Here is a 16,254-nt window from a genome sequence, read left to right as displayed (position 1 = left end):
TAAATGACCAATTAACATGGGAAAATATGTTCAATTCAATAGTAAAAATATAAAATGCCGTTTTAAAAACAGACCCAGTATTTATCCATTCACCTGCTGAAGGACATCTTGTTTTATTCTGAGTCTTGGCAATTATGAATAAAATTCTATAAACATTCATGTTCACGTTTTTGTGTGGACATAAGTTTTCAGCTCTTTTGGGTAAACACCAAAGAGGGAGATTGCTGGATTATATGGTAAGACTATGTTTATTTTGTAAGAAACCGCCAAACTATCATACGAAGTGACTGTACTATAATTGCATTCCCACCAGCAATGAATGAGAGTTCCTGTTGCTCCACATCCTCACCAGCATCTGGCCATTGTAGTAGATGTGTAGAGGTATCATTGTTGTTTTAATTTGCATTTCCCTGATGACATAGGAGGTATGAATTTTTTTCATATGCTTATTTGCCATGTATATACCTTCTTTAATGAAGTCTGTTAAGGTCTTTGGCTTACTTTTTAGATGTTTTCTTGTTGAGTTTTGAGTTCTTTCTATATTTTGGATATTTCTTTAACAGACATATCTTTCGCTGTGGTATATTGAGACAATGGAATATTACTCAGTGCTAAAAAGAAATGAGCTATCAAGCCATGAAAAGACATGGAGGAAACTTAAATGCATATTACTAAGTGGAAAGAAGCCATTATGTAAAGGCTACATACTGCATGATTTCAACTATAGGTTCAGGATCCCTTATCCAAAATGCTTGGGACCAGAAGTGTATTGGATTTCACATTTTTTTGGATTTTGGATTATTTTCATACATATAATGAAATAGTTTGGGCATGGGACCCAAATCTAAACATGAAATTCATTATGTTTTGTATATACCATCATCTATACACATAGCCTGAAGACAATTTTATACAATATTTTAAATAATTTTATGCATGAAACAAAGTTTTGGGCCGGGTGCAGTGGCTCACACCTGTAATCCTAGCACTCTGGGAGGCCAAGCTGGGTGGATTGGTGAAGGTTGGGAGTTCAAAACCAGCCTGAGCAAAAGTGAAACCTGTCTCTATTAAAAATAGAAAGAAATTAATTAGCCAACTAAAAATACATAGATAAAAAATTAGCCAGGCATAGTGGTGCATGCCTGTAGTCCCAGCTACTTGGGAGGCTGAGGCAGGATGATCACTTAAACCTAGGAGTTTGAGGTTGCTGTGAGCTAGGCTGATGCCACTGCACTCTAGCCCAGGCAACAGAGTGAGATTCTGTCTCAAAAACAGAAAGCAAAAAAACCCCAAAGTTTTGACTGCCTTTTAACTGTAACATGAAGTAAGGTATGAAATTTCCCACTTGTGGCGCCATGTCAGTGCTCAAAAAGTTTCAGATTTTGGAGCATTTCAGAACTGTAAATGACTTAAATGACTAAAAATAGGGACATGTACTATAGAATATTGTGCAGCTTATCTAGAAAATTATCTTCCATGCAGACTGTTAACGATCTCAGTATCTTAAACAGGGATGTTTGTTTGTTCTGAAACCCAGTCAAACTAACTTAAAAAGAAACCTTTATTGGAAGAAAACAGGAGTGAGTATTCCAGGGACTCCCAAGACCAGGATGTAGATGGATCTCAGAAGCTGAGGCCTGAGGTTGCTACTCCCAAATCTCTCTGGGCCCTTGTGGGATCTCTGCTTCAGGAGTTGGCTTCATTCTTTTGCTTCTCCATTTGTTTCTATTTGGTTATGTGGCCACAAAAATTCCAGCTCTATATTACATTTTGGTTAAAATGACTAATAAAGACCAACACAACCTGTGATCCAGTGTCAAATTCCCATGGGTATCTAAATGGCTAAGCCTTGCTTAGGGGGTTCCCTCTTTATTCAAGCATCAGTAGTCAGGGAATGGTCACACACAGGCTGCCCACTCAGGATCATGGCAGGACTGGAGTAGAAAGGGGTGTGCAGATAGGCAAATTGACTGTCCTGTCTGCTACAAATGAAAACTGTTCATGATAGAATTGAAGTTTAGTGAGAAAAGCAAAGTGTTTCTATGTGCAAAAAAAGAATAGGATCTCAAAACATACAAGAAGTTATATCTAGACCATGAAATGAGGTGATTTATTTTTTATATTTTTCAAGTTTTCTTTACAATGAGTTTCTATCATAGAAAAAATTTAATAAGAATGTATGAAGATAGTATAACATGGACAATTAGTATGTTTTTTTCCCTTATTTTTTCATACTATAATACTTTTATAATTGCAGGCTATGTAATAACTTTATCAGTTTTTTAAACAGGAGAGAGAGAAATGGAGATACAGAGGCTTTCCATTCCACTCTACATTTGGATATAAGGATGCCACCCAAACAGAAATGCCTGATCAGAAGATATTACTGCAATACATTCCTTCTGGTTCCTGTCTTCTGAATAGATTCTTAATTTACCTTTTAGGGTGACTAAGGTGTCTTACACTGCAAGCGAAACCTTAATTGAGATTTGTTATGATACTTGCCCTTTGCTCAATTTTTCTATGACTTTTGAGAAGGAAAGCATATTATTTAAATATACCTCTGACATTTATGCCCAGGTAAATATGGGTCTCCCCTAAGTAGAACGACAAGAACACCATTTCTTTTGGAGCTGTAAGAATTAGGTTATTCCTGGTGTCAATGAATATATCATGTTTATACCTGTTCTATATAATCATCATAGAGAGAGCCAAGATAAATTTTCCAGATAACTAAGGGTATATAGTTCTTCATATGAGGAATCTTTTCATTTTCATAAGAATAATAAAGATATTCTATGTACTTTCCTTTTTAAACTGCACAAGGTCAAACAGTTTTAAACTATGACACAGAGCTAAATGTTTAGGTACTGACCTCACAGCATAGCCCTCAAAATACTTGGGGGAAAAATTCCTGCTATCAATTTAACTTTAGTCAAAAGGCAGAGTAAAACATACATAGTTTTATGACTTTCTAACAACAGACTATATGATTGACTTTACATGAAATCTTTTAATTGCTAACTGCCTAATCCAACATTCATTCTCCCCTCTACCCTTAGTGACAGAAGCCTAATTTTCAGCTGGGTACTCTACAACCCAGAATAAGGCTCACTTTCTAGCCTTCCTTTCCTAAGTTTTGGCCTATGACATATGTGCTAAGACATTCTTGGAGAGGCTGCTCAAAGGGAGCTGACTGAATTGGGAGGAACTTCTTTTTATCCTGCCTTTTGTCCACATTTTACATGTGATGGCTGAAGCTTTCGCAGTCATCAAGGACAGACTTATTATCTCTGCATTTTCTATTGGAAAGAAAAATAAACTTTTATGAAGTCATTTCTATTTTGCTGTTGTTGTTTTTAAACTACATGTGCCAAACCTAGTCCTAATCACTACATGAGAGTTCACCAATCTTCCCACACTGGCAGACTAAGAAGTCTTCTCCAGACAGCAGTACCCTATGCAGTGATGGTTACCAATCAGTAAATGATGGTTATCATCCTGGTGATATGTTTTGGAGTGGACTCTCTTAAGTTTTTGTCCTTTTTTTTTAGAGACAGAGTCTCACTCTGTTGCCCCAACTAGAGTGCCATGGCATCAGCCTAGCTCACAAGCCTCAAACTCCTAGGCTCAAGTGCCTCAGCCTCCTGAGTAGCTGGGACTACAGGCATACGCCACCATACCCAGCTAATTATTTCTATTTTTGGTAGAGACAGGGTCTCACTCTTGCTAAGGCTGGTCTCAAATTCCTGAGCTCAAATGATCTGCCCACCCCGGCCTCCCAGAGTGCCAGGATTACAGGTGTGAGCCACCGCGCCTGGCCTCTTAAGTTTAATATTCCTCATCATTACCATGATATTCTGGTATTCATAATATAAAGATCATGATCTCCTCTCCAAGCTGACTTAATTGTTTTAGCTTTCAAAGAATTCCAGAACAAGCAATATTTTTAAATTGTATCAATATTAAAAGAAAAAAAGTCCAATTTCTTTCACTGGACATTTATTGAATAGTGTCCATGCAGCAGCCATTATACTGGCATTGGAGTTGTCAAGTAAGACAGTTGCTACTTGGATTAATTTAGCACAGTTCATTCGAATGACTCATGAAATCTCTTCCATAGTCTAAGTAAACTTTGATTTATAACTTGAATCATAAGATAATGTGGTGGGGATGAGGATAGGAAATGGTAAAGCTACCTAAAGCTAACCAAGAAGGCAAGTTCTTAGTTAACCAGCAAAAGATCATCTTTGCTTTCTAAAATGTTTCCACTGATTTTAGGTGAGGCAGCATGAGAGTAAGGTCAGTGGGAGGAATGGTGTGAAGCCAATGGGGGAAAATGCTCTCATTAACCTGTACTTTTAGACACACTTTTGAGAGTAGTATATTTCCAAACATCATTATTCTATAGGAGTCTGTTACTATAGCATATGCAAAAATATCAACCTGCCCTTGTTTTTCTTAAGTCTATAATCTGTGAACTCTTGATTCATTACTGACTTAAAGCCTTCACTCAGTCATGAGGCTCTCTACTGCTTAGAGATGCATAATTATGCATTTATTATGTTAAAAGCTCTGAAGTCTTGCACTGAAGAATGGTGGTTAACTTTGATCTCACAGTCCCATCTAGGGTAAAATTACTATTGTCCAAAATTGATTTCAAGGAACATAAAGGGTAGAGAATGGAGGCAGACGGCTTCCAATTTTGCCTCCAAGAATGCTCTGATGACAACATTGGCTAGAGTGACTTTTCTTAAAGTGCTGTTTGCTTGTCAATGTGCCCTGGCTGAAGTTCTACAAGGAGAAAACACCTCATCAAGCCAGTTTGTCTTTATGGTGATATCTCTGATGTTGAAAAAGACCTGATCTCTGCCTGAAGGCTTCTCCACATTTATTACACTCATAGGGTTTTTCTTCATTGTGGATTCTTACATGCTGAGTGAGGTGCGAGTTCAGTCGGAAGGCTTTATGGCATATGTTACACTTGAAAGGTTTTTCTCCAGTGTGAATCCTGTGGTGTCGAATAAGGTCTGAGGTCAAACTGAAGGCTTTCCCACATTCATTACATTGATGATTTTTAGAATGACTATGGATTCTCTGATGATGGGTAAGGAGTAGAGCCTGACTAAAGGTTTTTCCACACTCCTTGCACTCACAGGGTTCCTCCTGACTGTGAATTCTCTGGTGTCGATTAAGATGAGAGCTACGCCTAAAGTTCTTTCCACAATGGATACATAGATAAGGTTTCTCCCCAGTATGGATTCTGAGATGCTCCAAAAGGCCTGCATTCTGGCTAAAGACTTTTCCACACTCCTTGCACTGATAAGGCTTCTCACCAAGATGAATTTTCTGATGTCTGACAAGGTGTGAACTCCTCTGAAAGGCTTTCCCACACTCATGACACTGATGACCTTTCTCTCTGGAGAGGATTTTCTGATGTCCAGTAAGGCCAGAATTCTGACAAGCTTCAGATTCACAGAGCTTCTCTCTTGTGTGTACACTCTCATGTTCAATCAGGTCCAAGTGCTGGATGAATCCCTCTCCACATTCTGAGCATTTGTAGTCTGTCTCCTTAGGCTTGGCCGGCTGCCTTTCTAAGTTAGACTCCTCATAATAAGCTTCCATGGGTTCAGAGATTTTGCCAGATGATTCACCTCTTCCACAAGAGTCTGTCACTACAACAAGCTTCCCATTCTCAATCCTTGTCTCCTCACCTAAAACATTAAATATATAACACCAATTACTTGTTTTTCAATGCTTAGGGAAAGGAATCTACTAAGAGGAAAAATTTAAATCAAGACATGTATGCAGGCTGGGCACGGTGGCTCACTCCTGTAATCTTAGCACTCTGGGAGGCCGAGGTGGGCAGATTGCTCGAGGCCAGGAGTTCGAAACCAGCCTGAGCAAGAGTGAGACCCCGTCTCTACTATAAATAGAAAGAAATTAATAGGCCAACTAACATATATATAGAAAAAATTAGCCGGGCATGGTGGTGCATGCCTATAGTCCCAGCTACTTGGGAGGCTGAGGCAGGAGGATCGCTTGAGCCCAGGAGTTTGAGGTTGCTGTGAGCTAGGCTGACGCCATGATACTCACTCTAGCCTGGGCAACAAAGCGAGACTCTGTCTCAAAAAAATTTAAAAAATAAAAAATAAAAAAAAAGACATGTATGCAAACTAAAAATGTTCTGGATGCTTGTGTTTGCATAAAATATATATGAAGTGATACACAAGAAGTTGTTAACTGTGATTGCTTTTGGGAAAGGATGGGGGATTGTGGAGGGAGGTAACTTATTTTAAATGGCTTAAATTTTATCAAGTGATACACACCACACACAGAAAAGCTAGAAAGCAAGCAAACCAATTGTCTTAAAGGGCATGACTGTATACTTGTGAAAATGATTTGTCACATGGAAAATAAAAAATATAGGTTAATTGAGGACCCTGAGCTAATAAAAAAGGGATAGCATTTTAACTAAGAAATGTAGATGTGGTACCAATTTTATCACTAACTGTATAATCTTAGAAAGGTAATTTAAATCTTCTGGGCTCAGTGTTCTCATCAATAAATTAAAAACATTGGATCATAAGACCTTGAGAGTAACATGAAGTTGACAAAAATGCCTTGGCCTTTCCCAATCTCTTTAGACAGCAGTAACTGCTTTCCTCAGGGGTTCAACATATCTTTTCTATCTCAATGCTGTAATAATTTGTTCGTTAGTCTGTTTCTCCCCCCTCAAACTCCAATGTTCCTCCAAGAGACTATAAGCACATGCAGAGTAGACTTTGTTTTCTCTAGCTCAGTGACTAGTACAAAACAGAAACTAAACAAATGTATGCTAAATAAGTGGCCTGTGTCTTCAGGGTGAAAGTAAAAGAAGATGAAGAAAAACTTAAGCTCAGACACACAAGCAGAAGGGTGAGAAGGATGGGCAGATTGGATAAGTCTTTAAAGGCTAGGAGCATGAATGGAGATGCAAAGTCAGAATGAGAGAGTAAAAGGAAGCTGGGGAAAGAAAATAGATGACAGAGACTTTATGAAGCAACATTAACATACAAATGAGGGTTAATCAGTATGAGAAAGATAAAGTCAGCAGATAATTAAAAAGGAGAGAGTGGATGACAGCCAAAAGTAAAAGTGAAAGTGAAGGGATTAGTAAAGAGATATCAGAAAAGTAAAGTCACACGTGGGGAGTAGCGAGATTACATAATGCAAATAATAAACTGTGTAAAGGCCCTCTGCAACAGAATGAAGTAGCCTACAATTAGGGCAGGAAGTAAGAGATTAAGAGAACAGAATAAGAGATTCTTTTCCAATAATAATGTAATGGCATATATAACTAAAAGGAGGGAGAAGGGTTGAAATTAAAAAACAACCTTAACTTTAAATATAAAATAACACTTTAAACAAATCCAGGGGGTAAAGAACATTTTCAAGAATCTATGGCCGGGTACTGTGGCTCACATCTGTAATCCTAGCACTCTGGGAGGCTGAGGCAGGTAGGTGGATCCTTTGAGCTCAGGAGTTTGAGACCAGCCTGAGCAAGAGTGAGACCTTATTTCTACCAAAAATAGAAACAATTAGCTGGGCATGGTGGCGCATGCCTGTAGTCCCAGCTACTTGGGAGGCTGAGGCAGAAGGAGCACTTGAGCCCAGGAGTTTGAGGTTGCTATGAGCTAGGCTGATGCCATGGCACTCTATCCAGGGCAACAGAATGAGACTCTGTCTCAAAAAAAACCCACAAAAAAACAAAAAAAAAACCTAGTCATTATATTCATTAAAATACATACCTGTCCTTGATTACATGGCTTAAGTTCATTTCTACAAGGCTACTGAGAAAAGATAGGCCCCTTTCTTTCAGCTTCTTTACTCAGAAGGCTCACAGAAGAAGGGGACTTTTGAAGCAGACTTGGAAATTGAACAAGGAAGTAGGCAGAATATAAAGCATGGCTTTAGACATAAAATCAGCAATTCATCAAGTAAACATTTATTGAGTATCTACTCTAGGCCAGGGACTAAAGCAGACTCAGGAAACAAGACAAAGCTCCTGTCCTTTTAATCTGGCAGGAGAAAAAGAGAAGTAAACTAGTTAATAACTACACTATAATGTGATTAGTTCTGCAACAGAAGAAATCTTGGAGCTCTAGGAGCATAAATGGGGAAACTAACTCAGACTTGGGAGACTTAGGTAAGGGTAGAGAAAGTGATATCTAAAATAAGTCCTGAAGGATGAGTAGGAATTAGTCAGGGAGAGTAAGAAAAACATATTCCAGATAGAAGAAACAGGTCAGGAGAGATTCAAAAGAGAGAAATAGAAATAGCAAGGAGAAAATGGAATGTATCTTGGCATCGTGGGAATACACAGTGTGAGCAGGTGGGACATAGTGTGACTACCTGTCCCAATTTGTCTGGGAGGACTGAGGAAGTTCCCAGGACATGGAACTGTCAGTGCTAAAATTCTCAAGAAAACTAAGACTTGAGAAGACATGTTTTCTCAAGAAAACATGAGGCTGAGATGTAAACACACAACAGAACATGCCCTGTGAGCCTGTGTGTTAAAGGCTACTGAGAGTCAATGAAGGTGGTGCTTTTTTTCTTACTTTTTACTTTTTATTATGGAATTTTTCAAACATCAAAAAAAAGTAGAAAGAATAACAATACCCAACTCCCTGAAGGGTTTTAAGGAATGGAGAAACACTGAAAAATTTGCATTTAAATGATGGAGATAGAACAGGAGGTAACTTAACTTTAATGGAAGCACCAAGGTGACACCAAAGCAAAAAAAAAAAAAAAAAAGAGGGGGGAGAGACAAAGAGAAAAGTAGGGATTATATCAGGCTAGAAAGAAGAAAAAAAATGTAAGGAACAGAAATTAGAAAGAGGAATTTCAGTGACAAACAAAATATAGTAGAACAAAAAAAGAAATCCAAGTGACATTTAGAAATAAAAGACAGTAGCCATTTACAATAATTTGAAGGAGGTAAGAAAAAATGGGTAATGAAGCATGTGGCTGGGATTCTTTGCCTTGGGTGAGAAACTAGCACTACTTTTTTTATTTGTCCCTACACTGAGGAGAAAAGAGCAGGTGAAGGTTCAGATTCCCTTTGTACCCTTTCCTTGGTGTTTTGTCCAGCTAAAACGTTTGGGGTGATAGAAATCTTTTACATCTTGAAGACCAACCATAATTAATTCACATTTGTGAATATGCATTGATATGTACAATTAAAAAGAGTGAATTTTACTGTATGTAAATTATACTTCAATAAACCTGACCCAAAACAAAAACAAAACACAAGGATGCTCAGCAGGGCCTCAGGAGGAACCACACAGCCCACACCGCATCTCACACAAAAGAAGATGCAATTCAGTTCTTACCCTTCTCTTTCTCAGGCTTTGAAACTTCACCCTCATGCTAAACCTGCTGCTCTTGCACAGTTTTTAAAGGGGCTGACTCCTCCATAAGCAGTTTTTGTTTCTTTTCCTGGTCTAAGTCCTAGGGACAATTAAGTACATGTAGGGACAATTAGGCACATGAAGGTTTAGTAAACTGCTGCTCAGAAAAACAAATGTCAGAAAAAAGAACAAAGAGAAACCCCAGAGGGGCAGAGAAAAGTGGTTGCAGAATCTGGAGCACAGTTTCCATCCGGGAGAGGATAGGCAAGGTTGAGGTAAGACCTACAGGAATGAACAGCCAGGATGGAAAGAAACTGAACCAAAGCTTAGCAATTTCCCTCCTACTGGTGAGTTCACATTCACCTGTCCGGCAAGAGATCTCAATTCTTGCTTTCCTGCAAAAGAGCACATCTGACCCTTACCACCTATTGTCCTGTTTCTCCAAGCTCCAGGTGCAAATCCTCCAGAACAACAACCATGTCCTCTCCGCTCTCTGGGTGATGCTCCAATAACCGGGCCTGAAGCTCCTTAGGCACAATGGTCAGAAACTGCTCCAGCACCAGTAGTTCTAGGATCTGCTCCTTGGTGTGGGTCTCAGGTTGCAGCCACTGTCGGCAGAGCTCCTGCAGCCGGCTCAGTGCTTCTTGAGGTCCTGTAGTCTCTTCATAGCGCAACTTCCTGAATTGTTTGCACAAGGGCTCCTGTCCAAGGCCTTTGCTGTTTCCTTGCAGCTTGAATCCCTGTTCCCTCACTACCCGAAGCCCCTCCTTCTTCAGATTCAGGGGAGCCACGGAATGAGCACTCACCAATGCTGTTGCCATCCCCAGCTTCAGAATGCTCTCTCTGTTTCGGAGAACTTTCTTTTGACTGTATCCTCAGGGATACTCCTAAAAATATAATAACAAGAATCACAGAAACAGTAATACTAGTAGTAACAATAGCAATAACCCCTTCTTGGGTTTATACATGATTGGCAACTAATGTAATTGGAATAATAGAATTGAAAAACCACCACTTTGCAGCCCTCAAAATGACTGACTCAGTCAAGAATCATAAATGGTTGCTAAAACCAGAGAGGAGTGGGTGAAGAGGGCATTCTCCTAGTCTCAAAGAATCACCATACTAATTGCTTATTAATTACAAAGGGAAAAAATGGAGATTTCTGGCAGTCGAAAACTTAACCAAATGACCAAACTTAGCAACATTACAACTGATATCATGTGCTCTATCATCCACGTAGCATTTTTACTAAAAATGTTTAACATGAATCTAATAATGAGGAAACTTTCAGATAAACCCAGAATGTAGCTCTTCTACCACAGGCATAGACTCTTTCAAATAATCGAGTTTATAAGAATAAAAAGAGGATATGGGGCAGGGTGTGGTGACTCACGCCTGTAATCCTAGAACTCTGGGAGGCCAAGGAGGGCAGATTACTAGAGGTCAGGAGTTCGAAACCAGCCTGAGCAAGAGTGAGACCCCGTGTCTACTATAAATAGAAAGAAATTAATTGGCCAACTAATATATATATATAGAACAAATTAGTCGGACATGGTGGTGCATGCCTGTAATCCCAGCTACTTGGGAGGCTAAAGCAGTAGGATCGCTTGAGCCCAGGAGTGTGAGGTTGCTGTGAGCTAGGCTGACGCCATGGCACTCACTCTAGCCTGGGAAATAAAGAAAGACTCTGTCTCAAAAAAAAAAAAAGAAAAGAGGGTATGGAAAGGTTATTATTTAGATTAAGGAGACACAACTAAATGCAACGTGTGAAATTTGGCTCTTGCATTTTTTAAAAAAAAAGCAGCTACCAATATTTTTTGAAGAATTCAGAAATCTGAATATGAAACATATATCAGAATGGAATAAGCAAACTATATCCTAGCAGACTAAATAGAGCCTAAAGCCTGTTTTTCTATTCCTTTATTGGAATACTGCTGCACTCATTTGTTTAGATATTGTTTACATCTGCTTTTGCATTACAATGGCAGAGTTCAGTAGTTGCCACAGAGATCATATCACCTGCAAATCCGAAAGCATCTACTATCTGGCCTTTTACAGCAAAAGGTTGCTAGCCCTTGATATAGAATTTTCTCAGATGGGATAATAGTTTTGTGGTCATGAAGGAGAATATCTTTATTCTCAAGAGATGCAAACTAAACTACTTTCAAATGTTTCAGGGAAAAAATGTGTGCATGTGAAGAGAGAGAGAACACAAATGTAGCAGGAAGTTGACAACTGCTGCTATATGATGGGTATATACATATTACTTATACTATTCTTTTAACTTTTCCCTAAGATTTAAAAATTCTCAAATTGTTCAAGGGAAAAAAGATAAAAAATAAATATAACCAATTATATGTTCTTTATACTTAATATCAGAATTAACTAAAAGAATGTAAGAATATTCATAACTCATCTCATTTACTAATTGTCTATTACGTGCCAGACTCTCTTAGTTACTGGAAATACAGAGATAAAAGACAACTCCCTGGTCTCTACAGCTCTCGCTTCTCAAGAAATCTTGAGTAAATAAGCAATTGCACTTCAGTGCCATAATGAAGGTGTGCACAGGATGCTAGCAGAGCACCTGTAAGAGGTAAAGCAGCTCAGTCCCAGAAGCAGGTCAAAAAAGGATTCCCAGAGATGAGTTCTCCTGAGTCTTAAAAGACAAGTGAGTTAGTTAGACAAGGAAATAGGAAGAGGGTTTTTCATACAGAGAGAAAAGTATAAGAGCTATTTGACGTTTAGTGTAGTAGGTTCAGTGTGGTAGTTAGTTATAGTTGGGAAAAGATTACGTGGGGCTGGAATCCTGGGAAACACCTACACATAAGGAAGAAAAGTGAGAAGCAACAACCAGAGAGGTAGGAGGAGAACAAAAACAACAGTACAAAGAAGGCCCAGGAGGTCTATCTCTGTAAGTGTGTAGGGCTAGAAAGTGCCTGGGCCTCAGACAGGCCTGAGTTCCAATCCAGCCTCATCACTTATAAACTGTCTGACCTGGGGCAAGTTACTTATCCTCTTGAAGGCTTAGTTAACCCAATTGTAAAATGAAGATAATATCTAATTCACAGAGATTTTGAAATAAATGAGATAATAATTGGAAAGAATAGGAGGAATTCATTGATTTATAAGTGAAATTATAAGGAAGCAGTGCTTAAGAGTGTGAAATGCTATAAGAAGTTGGATTAATCTAAGACCTGACATACTCACTTGATTCACAACACAGATGCAATTGGTCAGCTCTGTGAAGACAATTTTTGTAGTGAAATGGGGAGAATAGCCAGGGTGCAATAGGAAAATGGAGACAGTGAGCAAAAATTCTTCTTTCAAAAAGTAAGACATTGAATGGAAGAGAGAAATAGGGCAGAAACTAGGAAGGGATAATTTACAGTGTGTTTGTGACTTAAGTTACTATCTTTATGCTGATGATTTCCTTATTTTTCAGGCCAGGTATCTTGAGTATCAGACTTGAATTTCCCTCTGCATATCTGGTACCTACATACCTTACAGAAGTCTCTCAAACTCAAAATGTCAAAAATGAATTTGGAGAATTCCACCAACATCCCTTGGAGCAGGCCCTTAGCATTCTTGATTTTGACTACTCTTGACTCTATAGATTAGTGAAATAGCATCTGCCAACTGTTGATACATGCCTTTGAATGGATGTGCATTCAGGGAATGGAGGTGGGAGGGTTGGCTCACTCAATTAGTGGTTGTGTTTGGCTAGGCTGCAAATACTTCTCACTGTTATATATTCCTGAATGTGTACATAGTGATATTCACCAGCTGATAGTTATTTTTTCTTTGTCAAAATGGACTGAAAATTTTAAAAGCCAAATCCTAGTATTCTTAATGGAAGTGAAAAAGCCCAAGAAAGTGATAAATATTAGCCAGAAAATAAAAGTTTGGTATTGTGAGGCTTAGTTTTATGTGTCACCTTAACTGGGCCACAGGGTGCCCAGATATTTGGTCAAACATTATTCTGAATGTTTCTGTGAGGGTGCTTTTGGATGACATTAACCTTTAAATCTGTAGACTATAGAATGAGTAAAATAGATTACGCTCCATAATGTGGTTCTCATCCAATCAGGTTAATGGTCTGACTAGAACAAAAAGGCATGGCCGGGCGTGGTGGCTCATGCCTGTAATTCTAGACACTGGGAGGCCCAGGCGAGAAGACTGCTTGAGCTCAGGAGTTCTAGACCAGCCTGAGCAAGAGTAAGACCCCATATCTTAAATAAATAAACAAATAAAATAATTTTTTTAAAAAAACCAAAAAGGCTATCCTTCCCTGAGTAAAAGAATTCTTCTTGTCTAACAGCCTCCAAACTGAAACATCAGCTTTTTTCTTACCTTCAGACTTGAACTGAACCAGCTCTTTCTGGGTCTGCTGGCCTTCAGACTGGAACTACACCATCAACTCTCCTGGTTCTCAGGCCTTTGGGCTTGGACTAGAACTAAACCATTTGCTCTCCTGGGTCTGCAGCTAACAAAGTCACTCTGAAGATGTTAAGACTTGCCAGCCTCCATAATCATGTGATCCATTTCCTTATTGTAAATCTCTTTCTAGATATCTATTGATCTTTATTGATATAGATATCCTGTTTATAGGATAATTTCTCTAGAAAAATTTTGTTTCTTTAGAGAACCCTAATACAGGTATACAAGATATGATGTTTAATTAGTGGTGGCTCATTTCTATGATGTGATTAAATATATATTAAAAGCAATATAGAATAAAAAATTTGATAAACTGTTTTTAGGGGAGCTCCATACCCAGCTATTTGAATCAGAAAACTGATCCTTCCTTCCTCCTTTCATAACTCATTATAAATAAAATCAATCAAGTTCTATTGATTCCATGACTTAAATATCTCTCAAATTCATCCACTTCTCCTCATCCCCTTCACCACCATCTTCTACCCAGACTACTGTGACTGGTCTGACATACCAATCTATTTCCCACACTGCAAATAGTCATCATTCTAAGGAGGAAATGAAATATTATTATGTTTCTGCTGTGCCTCTTACATACAATAGTCATCATTACCCTTAGGATCAAGTTCAAAACATTTAATATGATGTAAAATTTTCCTGTTATCTAATGAACTATTTAAATTTGCAATACTCTTTCTTGCTCCTATGTCCTTCCACAGTTTACTCCCGCCTGGAACAACCTTCAACCCTCCAATTTTCTTCTTGTTAATGTCTACTCACATTTCATATCTCAGCATAACAATGAGCCAGCACAACTGTTCTACGTGCTTTATATGTATTAATTTATTTAATCCTCACACAATCCTATAAAGAAGATACTATCACTAACTTCGTTGTACTAAAAAGGAAACTGAGACATGGAGAGATGAAGAATTTACACAAGGTCCCAAAACTGAACCTCAGATCTTTCCTCCAATTTCTCTCATATCCACAGGTCAAAAACCTTGGATTTATCTTTGTCTTTTCTCTTACTTTCACATCCTACATCTGATCCAGGAGCAAATACTGTTGACCCTACTTTCAAAGCAGATCAATAATCTGACCACTGGCCCATGATATCCGTATCTCCCATCTGAATTATGTACAACTTTTTGGAATTACTCTTGAGTTTTCCTTATCCCATTCTTGACCCCCTTACAATCTATTCTTATCATGAGTTCCCAGGTAAAGATGCTTTAAAACATAAGTCAGATCATGATTTTTCTCTGCTCAAAATCCCTTAAAGACTCACACCAAGAAATGACGAAATGCCTTATACAATACAGTGCTCATTTATTCTACACGCCTTCCCCAACATTCCAATCTCTTACAAGTTTGCCCTTGTTCACTGCCCTCCAACCACTCTGGTCTCCCTTGTTATCCCTCAAACATGCCAAACAAGCTCCCACTTCAGGGCTTTGGCACTGTGGTTCCCTCTACTTAGAAAGTCCCTGCCTCCAAAATCCACAGTTCTTTTCACCTCCTTTAGATATCTGCTCAAATATTATCTTCTCAGTCAGGCCTATCTTTAATACCTATTTAAAATTGTGTTCAATGGATGTAAAATACGCAGCAGAAAGTTGTGCCTGGTTAACTTGATCCACAACTTCATCCTTCTCGTAGGCCCCAGAACTGACACCTCCCACCCCAAACCCCATCCCTATTACGCGCGGCCTCTCCGTCCAGGGAGGCTTCTCTGCACCTGCCGGGAACCAGCCGCTTCCTCGACTCCTAGGACGCAGTTCCGCCCCAGCTCAGAGCCCAGTCCAAGGGCCAGCTCAGCGGTCCAAGGCCCCACAGGAGGAGCCAACGCTCTCAAGCACCACCTGAGCTCCTTGCGGAGGGTCAGCTCCCACTCTCTGGAGCACGTTTGTCTACGCTCTAGGAATGCTGGAGGACCACGGCTCGATGGTGTCCTGCTACGCCTGACGGAAGTGGGGATAAGATCTGCCCTTCTTGAGACTAGGTTGTTTTTTTTTGTTTTTTTTTCTCATTTTTAGGCAAAATTTATTTTATTAATGTAGAAACAGGCCAGGTCAGTTGAGTGTTATCACAAACAGCCAACGTTTCCACTTTCCTCACTGACATAAATAAAACACACATACTTCACCATTTCTTCCCTATTAAAAAAATATGAAACATAATGGCAGGCCGGGCGCGGTGGCTCACGCCTGTAATCCTAGCTCTCTGGGAGGCCGAGGTGGGCGGATTGCTCGAGGTCAGGAGTTCGAAACCAGCCTGAGCAACAGCGAGACCCCGTCTCTACTATAAATAGAAAGAAATTAATTGGCCAACTAATATATACAAAAAATTAGCCGGGCATGGTGGTGAATGCCTGTAGTCCCAGCTACTTGGGAGGCTGAGGCAGGAGGATTGCTTGAGCCAG

General features: G+C 39.2%; 1 protein-coding gene across 1 annotated transcript; it reads right to left on the bottom strand.

Annotated features, from left to right (window-relative positions):
- Positions 1-1,201: 1,201 nt before the first annotated feature.
- On the bottom strand, positions 1,202-15,723 carry ZSCAN26 (zinc finger and SCAN domain containing 26). The gene is given in 4 exon segments (XM_012742086.2): positions 1,202-5,714; positions 9,375-9,492; positions 9,815-10,279; positions 13,746-15,723. Coding segments are annotated over 3 exon segments (1,416 nt in total). The 5' UTR covers positions 10,214-10,279; positions 13,746-15,723; the 3' UTR covers positions 1,202-4,815.
- Positions 15,724-16,254: the final 531 nt, after the last annotated feature.

Source organism: Microcebus murinus, chromosome 15, assembly GCF_040939455.1.
Source record: "Microcebus murinus isolate Inina chromosome 15, M.murinus_Inina_mat1.0, whole genome shotgun sequence".
NCBI lineage: Eukaryota > Metazoa > Chordata > Mammalia > Primates > Cheirogaleidae > Microcebus > Microcebus murinus.
The sequence above is the reverse complement of the archived record's forward strand: the minus strand, read 5'-3'. Positions and strand labels throughout refer to the sequence as shown.